A 15650-nucleotide genomic window follows, 5' to 3' on the forward strand; every position below is an offset into this window, starting at 1 on the left:
ACATGGATAACAACCCGGATGAGAGACAGTCATCAGAGGTAGCTCTGCTGCAAGTCCCTGGAAGGGAGAAAAGCTCCCCATGACCACAGTGTTACATGACTACAGCCCTCAGCCTGCTCTGGCACCACGGCCGCACATCGCACCGCGTTTCAGGGTCGAGGATGGGGTGGTTTTAGTCTTTATTTCCTCAAAGTGCCTTCAAAATTAGAACCGCACTTATCAGACTGGCTTCAAATCCAGAGCAAAGATGAAAGAGGAGGAGTCTCTCCTCAGACAGAAAAGAAGGAAAAAAAAAAAAAACAAGAAAAAAAGAGAGGAAAAAAAGAAAAAGAGAGAAAAGTGAATAAAAGCAATGCTCTCGGAGGTGGTCTGGTTTCAGTCCATGCCATGAAACTCCTACAACTCCGAATGCTCTCAGCAGAGCCCAGCCCATGCCTTGGACACTGCACATCCCACCAGGAGACCTGCGGTATTTTCCTGTTTTCTGTCAAACGTGGGCCTTATTAAAGAAGCTCTCTGGGCGGGATGCATCCAACGCAGCGCCCTCCGTCTTTCACCTCTTGCTGGCCAGACTCATTTCAAGACGCTGGATCATGTCCTTCAGGCACATGATTAACAGAGGACGCCTGTGCATTACCCACACATCTCTGCTAGGAAAACGTGTAACCCTTAAAGCAAGGTGCATCGAGCAGTGCCAGCGCATTGGGGATGGTCTCACAAAAACCATCCGTTTATCCCTATTCAGTCAAAGCTGCAATCAGAAAACCAGGCTGCTTTTTAATTTTTGAGACTCGAGGCTTCCCTCTAGGTGTGAGGCTGGGTTTAGAGGGCAGTGTGGTCTCATGAACGTGGCACTGGCACATTCACAAGGAAATCTGGGATTTACTGGCAGCACTGACCTGCATCTAGACCAACTTAATTCCCCTCTCTGCATCCAGGTGAACTCTCCTCTCTTCCCTGGCCTGATTACTGACATTCCTGACTCCCTGAACTGGAGCCACTTTTGTGCGTGGTGCACCTACTGCTATTCACCAAAGTCAATATTCATCATTTCATCGTAAATATTTTATGCAGTCAGATTACTGAATTTAATATTGACACATAAATTAGCACATTCCTGATTTAAAAATATGCATGTTACTTTGAAACACTTTTAAATTCCTATATATACAGGGCTGCTCAGTATGCAAGCTTTCATTTTATAATTCAAAGCTAACATTGTGCCAAATCTCATCACCAGAATCTAGAGCATTCAACAAGGATTCAACCAGGATTTGTACCTTTACGAACACTAATTATTCCACAATTTGGATTTATGGGAGACATTTTCAAATATTCAAAAGTATAAAATATTCAAAATTCCCAGAACATCCAAGTTCTTGCTTATGTTCATGAGATTTGAGTCTCCCATTTCTCTAGACTCCTTTTCAAATGCCACTCTAATTTTACATCATTTCCAACTTGAAACACTTAAAGATTGCTAATGGGAGATTTTTGATATAAAGAATAATAAATTTATAAATCTTGCCCTTTTGCCTGTAGTATTAATGAACTAGTTCAGCCTTGTAGGATGCTAGTGAAGCAGGACTGGAAGTGGGCCCTGTTTATGGCTCTCTTTTCACTGAGCAAGAAGTGTGAACACTGAACACGTAGCACACAACCAGTCCCAGCCACAGCAGCCTGAGCTGCAGAGGCGTTTGGTAACACAGTGCTGCAGAGGGAGTGGAAAAAATATTGCATTCATTTCATCTGGCCATCTTGGCTCGTTCTATGTAGTTGCCTTATAAAAACAAGAAAATATACTATGAAATTGGGAAATGCCATTATCTTGGAGTTTGGAAAAACAGGCAGCACCACTGAGAAGCTTTGAGAGTTCTGCCTGCAGCTGCAAGTACAACAGCACCGACCTTTACACAACCAACCAGCCCGTGTGCTTGGTATGAGATTTCCGCACCGCTTCCCTCACACAAAAATGGGAAGCTAGGCACAGAAATTGAAAGGACAATAAGTTAGCTCATAGACATTTGACATTATTCAGCAACTCTGCATCAGCCAGCAAGGTCTGTTGGTTCCTCAAAACTGGCCTTAGCCTTACTCTTCCCATCTCAGAGCAAAATTAACATCTGAGGATACCGTAAGTTTAAAATATTTTACCGTGTTTGGGAGAGAATAACGGTGATTTTGATCTTGGGGGATTTTCTGGCCGAGGGGCTACTAATTGGACGGGCCGCACATGTTTATCCAACAGCTTCTTGAAGCAAGACTGGCGATTCTCAAACATGCTTCGGACGTTCTCAAGCTTGACCTGCACTGACTGTATCTGGCACTGTGGAGAGCGAAAAAGACTCCCGTGATCAAATAACTACCATTACCTTCCACTTTGACCCAAAACAGAGAAGTGCAAAGCTGACAACACCACAACGCGGTGCAATCCTACTTTTTACTTATGTGATGAGGAACTCAAGGGGCTACTTACCTTCAACTCAGTTGTCAAGACTGACTCAAAACCGTAATGCAGGGCTTGGGCGTCGTGGTTTAAGTATGGCGAGGAGCTTTCGAGAAACCTTTCTATGTCCTGGAGCGCTTTCTGAGCACCTTCTTTGGACTGGCACTTGTCCATCGGCTGGTTAGCGAGCAGGTAGGCGCCTTCGTCACAGCACTGCAGGGCCTGGGAAGTGGGGACAGGGAGTGGGGACGTGAGCAATGCCCCTGCTAGACCCAAGTGCCTGTGACAAATACCCGTCACACCTACAGGTCTCCTCTACCAGACCCACAGTTTGCACTTTGGTGCTGCTAATGATCTGAGAACAAGACGAAAGGCTACATCTTTCTGGAGGGTGACTACACTCCTCAGCAGACCCAGCTAAGTGCTGCTCTCATTTCTACCTGGAGGAAATCAGCCATACGACTGTCACAAAAAAAAAAAAAAAAAAAAAAAAAAAAACACAGAGCTTGACATATAGCTGAACTGTATGACTGTATGATAAAGAGTCTACTATTTTATCCAACTTAGAAATCTGAAGGGAAGAAATCAGACTTCAGAATGTGATAGGTGGGTCTCTTGAGATAAATGGCTCAGGGCAAATGTGAGATGTGAGGAATAATCAAAATAATTGCATTCATATGTTTTAAGAAAATAAGCAGTTTAAATTGCAGCTTAAACTTGTGTATTTAATATACATAAGCAATTGCTGGATGCCAAGCTCAGAGTTCAGTGAACACTCTCAATCTGTAGCACACACAGGGTCAAAACTTCATTGCCTCAAGCATGCTACAGTCCTGTGCCTTCTGGCCTAATTAGCATGTGTTTTCCCAAATTAATTTTCATGCTGATTAAGGTATCAAAGAGCAGCAGAGCCGCACGACTCCACTTCCATGTCAGCACACAGCAGCTGGACACATCTCCTAATCTGTCATCTTATTATACAGTCAGCTACGTTGTTTCTTAATAAAATCCTAACAAAAAAAGGCCTGGAACTCACCTGAAGTGTTACCTCTACTGCACTAAACATCTTGAAAGTCAATTAACACATAGCTGCACCACGAACAAAAGCAAGAGCAACAGCAGCAGCTGAACTTGTGTGTTCTGAATTGCCCTCTGGAGACGTCTATGCCTTTCTATCGACTATTTGCAGTACCATGAGATACCTCCCTGCTACCTGAGCCAGCTAAGTGAGGGGCAAAGCAGTCTCCCTTCTCCAGGGAATGCTTTCCTGACATGAATGGCTGAAGCAAAGTTGCAAATTTGAACTAGCTAAAAAGCAGAGAGGGTAACCACATGGAGCAGATAACTGCTACACAGGGCACTTTACCTGCTGCAGGCGGGTATGAAGATCCAAGGTCTTCTGCAGTCGCGCGTTCTTCCGTTTGATGTCCTCCGACAGGAGGTCGGAGTGGTGCCGCAGCTCGTTGCATTGCTGGCAGATCAGGTTGAGTGCGTAGTGATGGTTCGCTGCTAGCTGGTGCCCATGCAGTATCACCACCTGAGCCTTCCCTATCAGGTCCTTCCGTAACAGCAAGAGAAAGGAGCAGACACTTAGCGAAACAATCACAAAATCTCTATCAATAACTACACACGCTTTCTCATTTTCCCTTGTTTCAGGTACCTACAGAAATGACTGCCATTAGGAGCAGCCTGAGTGGTTGGTTTATGCAGGATACGATGGCATCCATTGGCAGGGTAAAAAAGCATTTGCCATCCAAAAGGAGGAAAAAAAAAACAAAAACAAAAAACCACAATATTTCACCTAACTGGTTATGCCATGAATGTTTGCTGGCTACTAATTGCTGCCATTTCCAGGCAGAGCCCTCTAAAAATTATACCTAATACCCAGTTTAGCCATGCCATGCTCAAGAGCATGAAAGGGAACTAAACAAAAACAAACCTAGCTGTTTGTAACAAAGCTTGATGCAAAGACGATGCTATCTTACATGCACATCTTCCTCAGTTTAATGGTTATTTATATATCTTCTCCAGTGCTGGCTTTCTGCTGGGACTGCTTCCCTGTTGCACTCTTTTTGCAGTGTTTTTTCTTCCTCCTTTCACCCTTCAGAAAAAAAAAATCCTCCAAATGGCCAAAAATCCTTAGAGCTTTTCCTCATGGCTCCTATTTTCAAGGGAGCCTCCAGGAGCTGTGTCCGAATCCCCCAGGATCTCTCCCCCGCGACAAGCGCATCCCTTGACAGTAGTTACAGTCTCGGCCAGGCTCCTGTGAATCATCTCTCCTCACTCCTCTTCCAGCGACATCTCTCAGCCCTCATCCATATGCTGTGTTCAAATCACAGACACTGCCGGATAGCAACTTTTTTGCTTCTCTGTGAGCCTGTTAACAAGTCTCCGGCTATTAGCATAGCTAAAGCATTTAACATATAAATAATTCTTCTTCCAGCTCATTAACTCCCACGCCTGCCCTATGTTCAGACATTTATCCGATCTGGATTTTCATGGTGGCTCAGCAATTTATTTTAGCTCTGATAATTAAAGAGGCCGCTCCTGGCTTGCAGTGCAATCGCAGTTTTGCTGCATAGGGCAGAAAGCTGTGAAATCAGCACTTTAGTGCAGCCCCTTACCACTGCCTGGCATGGACTCAGGTTGCTCCAGAAGACACCTCCTGCCACAAACACAGACCATGTCTCTCCTGGTTCGGTAGTGCACGTTGCCTATGAAGGACTATCTCACCTGAGCCAGGCCATCAAAATGACCCAAGTCCTTGAGCCTCTGCTTCACTTGGGAGACGCTGTCTCCAGTGTCAGGCACTTCTGCTTGCTGCCCCATTAAAAATTCAATGGCATTTTTGACCTACACAGAGAAAAGAAGATTGCTGCAAAATGATGCAAAGCAGAGGCATCATATCACACTCAGACCATACGTTAATCACACTGTAGCTAAGACTGCTAAACACAATAATAAAAGTAGAGTCCAAGCGCTAATTTCTAAGTTCAAAGATGCTCCTATATGTGCAATCTATGTGGCTGCAGGGCAGTGATATCTAAATTAGCTCTGAATGAGGAAGCACTGCACTTTTCCCAATCTAGCCACCCTGCTTGTCAGAGTCACAAAAAAGTAGCATAAATTAAACACCCTCAAGTAATTGCAGGCCTCATTTAGCTGGTTCAGAGCTAGATCTAGTTAATCTAGTTACTTCAGCACCATGTGCTGGAAAGGACTCTAATTAAAAAGCATAAAAACTCTCTCCTCTTCCATCCTTTTTTTCTCCTCCTGTGACTCTTGCAGAAGTAGTGCATCTGATTCTACCTCTTGGAAACTTTGTTCGAACTTCCAGAGCTGTAAATATTGCTCCATTTTTAACTGGTGTTTTTCCCAGAAGCCATCAAAAGCAGTCTCCATCTCCCGCAGCTGACCAAGTAACCTGGAGCGCAGAAAGGAGAGAGGACAAACAATTTGTAAATACAGGATGAGCAAAGAAGAACAAGTCCTACGAGAGATCACCAATTCAGGAGATATCACCAATTCAGACCTTCTGGGCCCAAGCTCATCCCTCACTCAACTTCAATAGACATGCACAGATGGTTTGTGGAGATCTCTGAAAGAACTTGACTGAAATCATCATTACAGGTGAAAGCATCTAGGCAAAGCAGTTGTTATTACCTCAGTTTTACCTGAACGATACCCCAGAGCCTTACGCTGGAGATCGCTGCGTGTGCTCCACAGCTTCATCACTGAAGTGGGCAAACAACCCAGAGGAGGTCAAAGTTGCTTGACAGAAGTCCCACAGGGATTTGAGAGGTCTCGAGCAGAGCTGGACTGTCTGTGTCTGCACCTTTTCCATAGCTGACCTAATCAGTACCCCACCCTTATACAACTTGAGCGTTTTCCCTCAAAAATCATTCAAATAAGTGACACTGTGTCCTCACCGATTCACAGTTTCCCAGTCCCCAGGTCTCTCACGGTGGGGGTCCTCACTGCATTCGTCAGCCTCAGGCTCTTCTAAATTACTTAAAAGCAAGTTTCCTTCTTTTTTGACTGCTGTAATGTCCTCCTGTGTGACACAAACATTGCTGATTCAGACCACTTTTTGTGAGCACAGCCATCTCCCGCTTCCTCAGTTCCCCTGTGATGCCCCTTCTCCAGAGTCCTCATCATCCTGGGACACAAAACCTTTCCTTGCATGCTAGGTACACTACCCTCATTGTCAAACAGGTGTTAACTTGATTTTCTTTCACTCAGTTTACCAAAAGAGGTTAATTTCTTAGTTACCCCATTTAAGCAATTTCTGTCATGTTTTTTTTCACTGCATTTGCAACTGGCCTCTCTTCGGGTACATAACTGAGTAGCTGTTCACAGCTTCCTAAATTGTTCTGCTCTGCTCCTTATCCACATGCAGGAATCATCTGTACTAATCTTTTGGTTGTCAAGAGGATCCCATGTGCCGCTGTCATCAGAATCTGGGCATAGTTTCCCATCTACTTTCACCTTTCATGATCTTAGAAGGAAGACCAAAAAAGAGCCAAACGGTCTTCATTGCAGTCAAATGCCAAAGAATGGTTTTGATATTTTAAATTAATGGATGAGCTATTAAAAGCAACAGATGCCTTGTACCGAGCACTGCTGTGCTTTATACGCTAATGAAAACACATGATATTTTTCATTTCTCCACAGAGAAAAGTGCATATTACCAGTCTGTTTATATACAGGATTAAGTTCTCTAATTGATCTTTGTTCTCCACACTTTGGATATACTTCTAAGCATAAAGTTTAAATTAAACATATGGCAGCACACATAGCTGCTGTATTACTACACCTCTCTTTGTTTGTAAAGAAGAAATAGAGGCCCATTTGCTGTATTTATAATTATACTTTCCATACACTTGCACACACACATCTGTGCCTCCACCCAATACACACTGGATGTCATTTTGCTTATTTCTCACTCGCAGCCTTCTGGGAAGTCTCCATCACACAAATGATAAATGACTATAAATGAAAATAGACACACTTCAATTTATGCAACCATATCCTGTCACAGAGCAAAGGAGATCATTCCTCAGCCCCACAGCACCGCTCCTAAGAGGGGAATTCTGTTCAGGAAGCAAAGGTTTGGTGATGGGGCTGAGGCTGCCCATGGAAATGCACAGGGGCAGCAAAGGTAAAAGCTGGATAGCAGCAGCAGTCTGTACCAAATCTTCCATTAAATCCTGCTATAATTTAAACCCAAATAGTTGAAAAAAAAATCTTGACATTTTAAAGAAGCAAAAGTTGTTTAATATGAAACACAGAGGCAGCCGTTAAAATAGGGATCGTGCCACGGAGGCTGCATGCTGTGTATCTTGCACAGCACATGCTCTCAAGAAATATGCACCTTGGATGCCCTCTCCAACCAAGGCGGCTTCGGAAAACCCCGGGGCAATCTGCAAGGTGCACCAGGAAAAAAGTGCTGAGATGGAGCAGGCTTCACACAGCGGCTTCTGCAGCCAGGAAGCAGGCGGCAGCTGAGAGAGTTTGCTGGATGTTGGCATGGCAATTTAGTTCAATGAAAGGCAATGCAAGTGTAACACAGAGAGTCACGCTGTGTTTTGTCTGTCAACACGTACACATGCTGGCAGGGGAGGAGGAGTGAGCACGAAGCAAAGCGGCAGCCAGAACCCGGAGCAGCGGCTCCAACACGCGGCCGAGCTCCCGGCGGCCCTACCTTGAGCTGGAAGTACTTCTCGGTGCGCAGCGCCAGGATGCGCTCGATCGAATACATGTCATCCGGCAACTCGGTCTCCGCCAGCTCCGTGCCAAAGCACTGCAACATCTGGGCAATTTCCTTCACGGTGAGTGCAAAACTCTCTATCGCCTGGTGGGAGACAAGTGAAATCAGGATGCTCCTAAGGCAACATTAAGATACCAGGCTGAGATCTGCAAGGAAGCCTAGCACTGGGGACAGATATCTCATTCTTCATATTCTGCTGCCTGTCCTTGGGCACTATGAGATTTTCCCTAAGGTATCCTGGAGGAATAGAGTAGGATCCACCTAAGGATCCAACTCTCAAGTTTCTGCACTTCCTCTTCCATAACCTACCTAGAAGCTCAACATTTTCTAAGATTAACTTGTCACATTCTTGCCATGCTGACAGCTAAGGAGAGAGCAGTGTGTCACAGCTGATGTAACACATGGTGCAAAAGAACCAAACCAAGAAGGAAAAACTGAAAAAAAAAATCATGCAGGTGGCAGCACACCAGCATAAACGAGCACAAACGGCAGAGACGTAGCTTAAACCCTTCCAGCAGCAGCATCTTGCCCTCTTCCCACTGAGCACCACATCTGTCACATGGATGATGCTGCAGGGCAGGGGCACAAGGATCAGCCAGGCGCATGTTTTCATCAGTGTTTTGACTTGCTGGGAGGGTAAGTGGAAACTGAGCCTGTCAATAAACTGCAAGCAGATACCAGGGAAGTCCAAGAGAATACTGAAAACAGAGATACGAGGGTGCAGGAAGCACAGAAATGCACAGCACAACACAGCTCAAGGGATCAAATGCCTGCTTCTTGAAATCCTGGCAACATTAAAGGAAAATTCTTGCAAAGAAAAGAAAAACCAGAAATATTTCTGAATTCAGTCAATTTGCAGAAGCATCCCTATTGCCCTAGTTCCCACAAACATTTGTGATATTAATTACCTGAAGCAACCACTATTAAAAAAATACATTTGGCATTTACCATGATGGGAATTCTAATAAAGACTTAAGAGGACAAATCTTTGGGGAGCAATTTCCAAAGGAGCCTAAGGCAGTTAATCAGCCCACTCCCTTATAAGCCCACTGAGCACTTTGCTTCTTCTTTGCAAATCCCACTGAGAAATGCCGCTGCTTCAAGGGCCACTTTCGGCTACCCAGGGCTCGAAGCCCTTGGGCGACGCATCCGGACGGCTCCCGCTCGCACCGCTCGGAGCAGCGGCCCTGCCGCGAGCCCCGCGCCGCGCACGCACCGTTCTGAAGATGACCCACTCGCTGTGGCAGTACTCCAGGGTGCCTCCAAACTCCGGCGTGAGCTGCTTCTCATCGATGTACGTCAGCAAATCGCTAACCGAGCTCAGCATAACAACCTGCAGGCAAGGGAACACTGGTAAGGGCCGAGCATCGCTTCTATTCAACATGCAAATCAAGCCTGGAAATCTTTATGCATCAAAACAAAAAGTTTTTTTCTAGATATTATTGGACAAGAGGGCCTTCTTTTAGTGCTTACAGCTTAGCACGGCTTTTATTTTATATATTTCACACTTCTTGAAGTCAACCCTGATACCCCAGGTGCTTTCTTCTTAAATGCAAAGTACAGTGAGATCTTGCAGGACCTGACTGCAGATCAGAGTCAAATACAAAGCTTAAGGCATGTCTTTTTAAGAAGATGATTTTTACAGTCATCTGGGAAAATACAGAAGTTTTAACACCGCTTGAAGCAGTGGCCAATTACATATATTCTTCTTTTTTTTTTTTTTTTTTTTTAAAAAAACTTCTTGAGCTTTCCTCTGATATGAATCATGAATTTTCAAAACTGTGCAAGTGGTGACCATTTTAGGGTGAAAATGCACAGTTTGTTAAAGCTATGTTCTTTTCTAAAGAAAGAACACAAGAGCGCTTATAACTACGTCAGCCTTGGTTTCTCTGAATGAATATTTCTCTTTTTCTTAATTATTGCTAGGTCCTAGACACAACCGCAGGCAGCCACCGCCACGCCTCGGGCTCCTGGTGCACACTCAGTTCCTGGGCGTCTGGACACACGTACCGGTAATTTGAGTAGAAAATCCTCCTGACTAAACCGAAACCCAATGTCAGTGAAGGTGCGTTGGAAAAAACCCGTGGGACGAAGAACCATCACCAAGTGCAGGCTCCCTGGGAAAGACGCCTGCAAGAAAACGAAGACCACAATCAACCTGGGCATCTGAGGGATCAAACCACTGTTAGCAAAAGCCTACAAAACAGGGAGAAACAAGCGGACTTTGTTCTTTTGGGGTTTTTTTTCTTAGTTACCTTGACTGCTCCCTGCTTCTACATATTGCTTGTCTTTTTCTCACTTTTTCTCATCTACTAAACCAGACTCCATGTTTCCCAGGACAAGGAGGCATCTTGCACTCCAACCACTTGCCCAACAGGCTGCAATCCCTGCACGGGGCTGCAAGGCTTTGCAGGCTCATGTATCTTCCAAATGAGGGAAGATATCACCAGCGGTATCCAGATACGGGACTTATTAGTAAAAACATCATGCAGACCCACTTCCCTTTGTAACAAGCAAGAGCTCAGCCCTGGGGAGCCCCTGATAATAAAGTTTAAGACTTTATTTTGAGTCCAGCACCATAACTGAAGGAAACAAATTATGATTTGGCAGGGAACAGAAAGCTGGAACGTCAAGGAGAATATCCAATAGACCAGGAATACACAGCTTATTCCCAGACTCACTAATCATCCCATAACTGCATGGAGCATAATCTATTAGTTCTTGATAATTATGAGGCAACATTTAATTTCTAGCAAGAATTTGGAATTTCCTGCCTGTGCTGCTAGAGCTTTTTTTCAAGCATATGGTTGGCAGGTGCGTTTCTAAATAGATAAGTGAAAGAGGTACTTGAGAATGAAAAAGATTTTCTAAGGAACTAGGAGTCATATCGTTACATTATGGATTGGTGCATGAGGCAAAGACCTGAGTTAATTAGGAGGTACGTGTTTTCTACTGTGAAATGCTAAAATGAATGCTAAAAACTCTCAAGCACAGTAGCAGGCTGGGCCTGGGCCTCTCCGGGACCATTTGGCACCAGCCCAGTGATGGTGGTGGCTCCTCTGTCAGTGGTGGCTCTTCTCCAACCTGCAGACCCAGCTGCGTAGGTGTCCCAGTGAGGCAGAGCTGTGAGGGGGCCACATGGGAAGGAAGGTCATAGTAGCACCTACACCATGGGTCAGGGCACTTAATCTCTGCCTTTGAAACATGGATTGCTTCTATAAACATGCAATTAGTGTTTAAAAACAAGACAAAAACACATAATTTACAGTTCAGCTCTGACATCCCCGAGTTACTCTGTAATTCACTTTCTGCTTTTTCTTTCACAGGAAGGTTCGGGTTGTAGCTTCTGTTGCCCACAACTCTGCTTAAAAATGGACAGTGACTTTTAGGTTCAAATAAGCCACATAAATTCAATATATTGATTTGCAGCTATTTTAAGTAGAAGTGGAAAAAGTAAAATTGAAGTGAATGAAGTGCCAAATTCTTGTTGGCCACTTCATTCAAGGCCACTTTGGAAGCAACAAGACCCGTGCCAGGGATAAAGATTTGGTGTCAAAATCAAGAGCAAACCACTAAATACCAAAAACGTTTCTGCATGTCCCAGGCCCTGCACACCAGACCTCAGCACTGCATGGCACCTGTTTAACATGTAACATTTATAAAATATTTTAAACCTCAGCTTCCCATGTTACTAGAGAGAAAATTGCCCAGAGGCTACTGGAGATTCCCCAGGACTTGGAGATGTTTCTCACTTTCCAAAATTGAGCAGAAATTTCAACTGGGATGCAGAAAACCTTGCCGAGGAAAGTACGACCAGAACTGGCACAATCTTCAAACATTTGGAATGAACTGAAAATTTACAGCATAAGTATTTCACTAGAGAGTTTCTGGCAAACCCAGCATCCATTCTCCAAGCTGGCCCAGCGAAGGCAGCTGCCTCTCCTGCCTCACCATGCCGGCTGGGCTCATCAAACACTGCTGTTGCTATTTTGGGGCCTGTGTGCTGATCTGGGCAGTCCTTACTACTCTTCTTGTTCTGGCATGTCCTACAGCACTAAGAAGCTCCCACATCTTGGTCTGTGTCCATGGTGCTGCCACATCTGCCCGAGGAGCTGCGAGGCTTTCCCATGGCATTCCCTGGCTCCCACCACTTTTCCCCTCACAAGCCTCACATCACAGGCTGCGGGCATTTCTCTGCAAACAGGACAACATGTGCCACCAGCAAGATCAAGGAGTCACCACAAGCTGCAAACAAATGGGGATGGATAGGTTGTTTCCAACAGGTCTTCTCTTTCCAAGGTAGGTCAGGTTCCCTCTGACATTAATAGTCCAAACTGAATTTGACCAATGCCTTTTGAGGCCCATAGTCTTGCAGTGCTATGAAGGAGCTCGGAGGAGCTGACCCTCCTGCATGGTCACCAGTCCATCAGAGGTAAATCCAACTGTGAAGTCCCAAAGTGTTTGGGGAAAGTCACTGCTTCCAACTCAGAAACCCAGAAGTATGTTCGGAACTCGCAGCTTTAGGGTGCTAGTGTAACCTTCTCACGAAGAATGCATCAGAAATATCTTCAAGGACAACAATCAGCCAGAGATGCATCCTGCTTTGGTCTTATCTTGTTTTCCCACTGCGAAGCTATGGAACGTGGAGCTCTTCACACCTGGGCCCTGGGAAATATATAGCTCCAGGAAGAAGAACCATTGGCCAGGAGACAACAAGCACCAAGTGCCATGAGCACTCCGCAGTATCTGTAAGGTGTTAAACACCTGGGCAGAAGAAGTGCTTTTAGTCACCTTGAGTTTCAGGAATGCAGGATGCCCACACATTCCAGACAAAATACAAAAAGAGACCACTATCCGATGGTCATATCCCTCTATTGCAGCTAACTAACAGACAGGCAAACTCCTCTTTAATATAACAAATCTTATGTCCTATATAAGCACAGCAGTATCATTGTGGAACTTGCTAGGTTTCTCCCTCAGAAGTAGCTGCATTTGTAAGACAGGTAATTTGATTTCTGGTTGGTTTAGAAAACATTTGGCAATTTTTCTGATGCCCTTATAAGATCAAGGTCAGCATTTATGAGCAGATTAAAAAAAGAGAAATGTATTTTTGCAAATGATACCTAATGTATTTCAAGAATGTAAAAAAAAATAAAACAAAAATAATAAAAAAGAAAACCTAAATCAAGCAAGCAAAGAAAAATAACTTGGAAGATAAGAGCTACCAGTCAAATTGTAACCTGTGCCCTTTTTCAGAGTCACGAGAAAGCATGAAAAGTAACAAATAAATCAATAAAAATATAGGCCAGTAATTCCTCAGGGATTCTTCAGGGCTCCTGAAGGAATTATATCTTTTTTGACAACTATTAGAATCCTAGTTCTTCTAAGAGCCAAAGTCTAGAGCAGTTATCTGCAGACTTAACTCTGATAATACTGAAGTAATGCTGGAGGAAAGCCTTGCCTATAACATATTCAAGAAAGTAAAGGCAGAAATGTCCCTACTTTACCTTATAGTTTATCTTATTTCATGCATTTGATAAACTCACAGCAACAGAAACTAAAGAGCAACCCCAAACTCTTTGTCCTCTGCTATTTCTCTGTAGCGTACCAGGAAGGACAGAAAATTATCTGTCTTTCAGACCAATGAATCAGGCAGCGGGCAACATTTTGCTCCTATGAACTCACTGGCAAAACGGCACGTTGAGAAAATTCCTCAAGTTCTGAGGACACAAATATCTTAAGGCTCCAGTGCAGCAACTGGTTTAAATGAAAGCTCAGGTGTGAGCACGCAAGTAGCCCTGGCAAAATCAATACCTACAAGCTGTGCTAATGAAGCACAAGAATGGATTATGCTGAAAGCATCCTGGCTGTTATCTCCTTTGCAAGCATCCCATCCTAACCACATATTTAATGTGGTTGGAGGAATTCGGCTTTCAGGGCATGTTCCTCCCTGCCGCTCAAAGGGACATTTGTGAGGTTGGAAGTCAAAAGGGCTAAAGAAAAAGTAGCATCTGCCTGCCACTAAGTTTCTGAAGAACAGAAATTGGTGAAGTGCTGGCCCTTGCGCAGATGCTGAAGTTAATGACTTTCTTCCGTCCTTTAAGGGAAAAGTCACGCAATAAAATGCTAAGTACTGCCAGCATGAGCTTCAACCTCCCTCAAAATGAATCTCCCTAAGGTTCTGTCACCCTCCCGGAGCTGGCTGCAAGATTAGCATCTGAAGATGCTGTTAACGTGGCTAGGGAGCCAATGCTCTGCTCTGCACTGCCGTGCTCTGCGTGCAGGGATGCAACTCCAGCCCTTGGGAAGCCATCGCGGAGCTGCGCCGCGAGCGCCGCAAGCCTCTGCTGCAGAGCCGGCTCCTCCCGCGCACACGATGCTAAAACCGGCCGCGGAGCTGCCGGGGGACACGCACAGGCCCCGTCCCCCTCTGCCCCTCGTTCCCGCGCCCCGTTCCGCGGGTGCCCGTTGCGGCAGCGGGCGCGGAGCGGGGCCGGCCCGCGCTGCCCTTGCGGCACCGCATCCTTCCTTACCGCATCCCTGCGGAGCCGCCGCGGGGCCGCCTCCGCCATGGCCCCCGCCGCCCCCGCCGCTCCGCGCCCGCGGAGCCCCCGCTCCGGCCGCGGCTCCCACCGCGCTGCGCTGCGCCCGGCTCGGCCCGGCCCGGCCCGGCCCGGCCCGGCTCGCCCCGCACCGCGCGCGTCCTCCGCGCCAGCGCCGGCTCCAGCGCCGGCTCACGATTTAAGGTGGAATGCCCCAAATCCTGCCGCACGGGCTGAGCCAGATCTCCTTATTCCAAAATAATAATAATTTTTCTTTCTCATTCAAAAAAATGTTCCTCCTTCACCCTGGTCTGAAACGCACATTCGGAGGTTGTGCAGGGTCTTCCATGAGGGAAGCAACTCGCAGCCAACCCTGACGCTTGGTGCTGGCACCTAAGGCCCCGCTTATCCAAGCGGGTCCAACTGATCCCTGGTCTCACCCAGGCAATTAGTGCAGGTCGGAGCCAGGCCAGCAGCACACGGAAAGAGAGTTAAACACAAATCTGCACTGCCCGAGAGGAAATTTTCACGGATCAGATGCACAGCTGCAGAACTGCAGTGGCATGTATGTTCTGTGAGAAAATCAGGGCACTGTGCATTTCAAATTCAGCCTACTTGCACTTCCTTATGCCAAAATTATAAAGGGATAGGAAAAGGGAACTTTTATTGAAGCATGTTACAATTTATCATTGGAAAGAAATCAAGATTTAACCTATGTGTTCCCTGCACAAAAGCAAGTCTGGAAAAGCACCATGTAGACACCTAAAGAGCCTTCCAGGGCCAGAATCTCAGGTTTTTAAGGCGAAAATCCCACGACTCTTAAGATTTGTGACAACAGATTTCCTGCTTCTTGCTCTCCTTTGCATGAAGCACCTCCATGGTATTTCCTCAG

General features: G+C 45.6%; 1 protein-coding gene across 1 annotated transcript in view; it reads right to left on the minus strand.

The window, feature by feature from the left end:
- The window catches only part of MCF2 (MCF.2 cell line derived transforming sequence), a 49011-nt gene that overhangs the window by 19267 nt on the left and 14094 nt on the right, over positions 1–15650 (minus strand). Inside the window, exons 5-13 of the mRNA XM_088527567.1 lie at positions 10227–10346; positions 9433–9549; positions 8151–8300; positions 6376–6500; positions 5756–5870; positions 5180–5299; positions 3813–4004; positions 2477–2668; positions 2155–2326 (exon numbers count right to left, since the gene is read on the minus strand). Coding sequence (XP_088383693.1) covers positions 2155–2326; positions 2477–2668; positions 3813–4004; positions 5180–5299; positions 5756–5870; positions 6376–6500; positions 8151–8300; positions 9433–9549; positions 10227–10346 — 1303 coding nt within the window. The remainder of the gene's footprint in view (positions 1–2154; positions 2327–2476; positions 2669–3812; positions 4005–5179; positions 5300–5755; positions 5871–6375; positions 6501–8150; positions 8301–9432; positions 9550–10226; positions 10347–15650) is intronic.

The sequence above is a fragment of the Tinamus guttatus genome, unplaced genomic scaffold (assembly GCF_059628265.1).
Source record: "Tinamus guttatus ecotype Peru unplaced genomic scaffold, ASM5962826v1 Tinamus_guttatus_pri_ptg000287l, whole genome shotgun sequence".
Lineage (NCBI taxonomy): Eukaryota > Metazoa > Chordata > Aves > Tinamiformes > Tinamidae > Tinamus > Tinamus guttatus.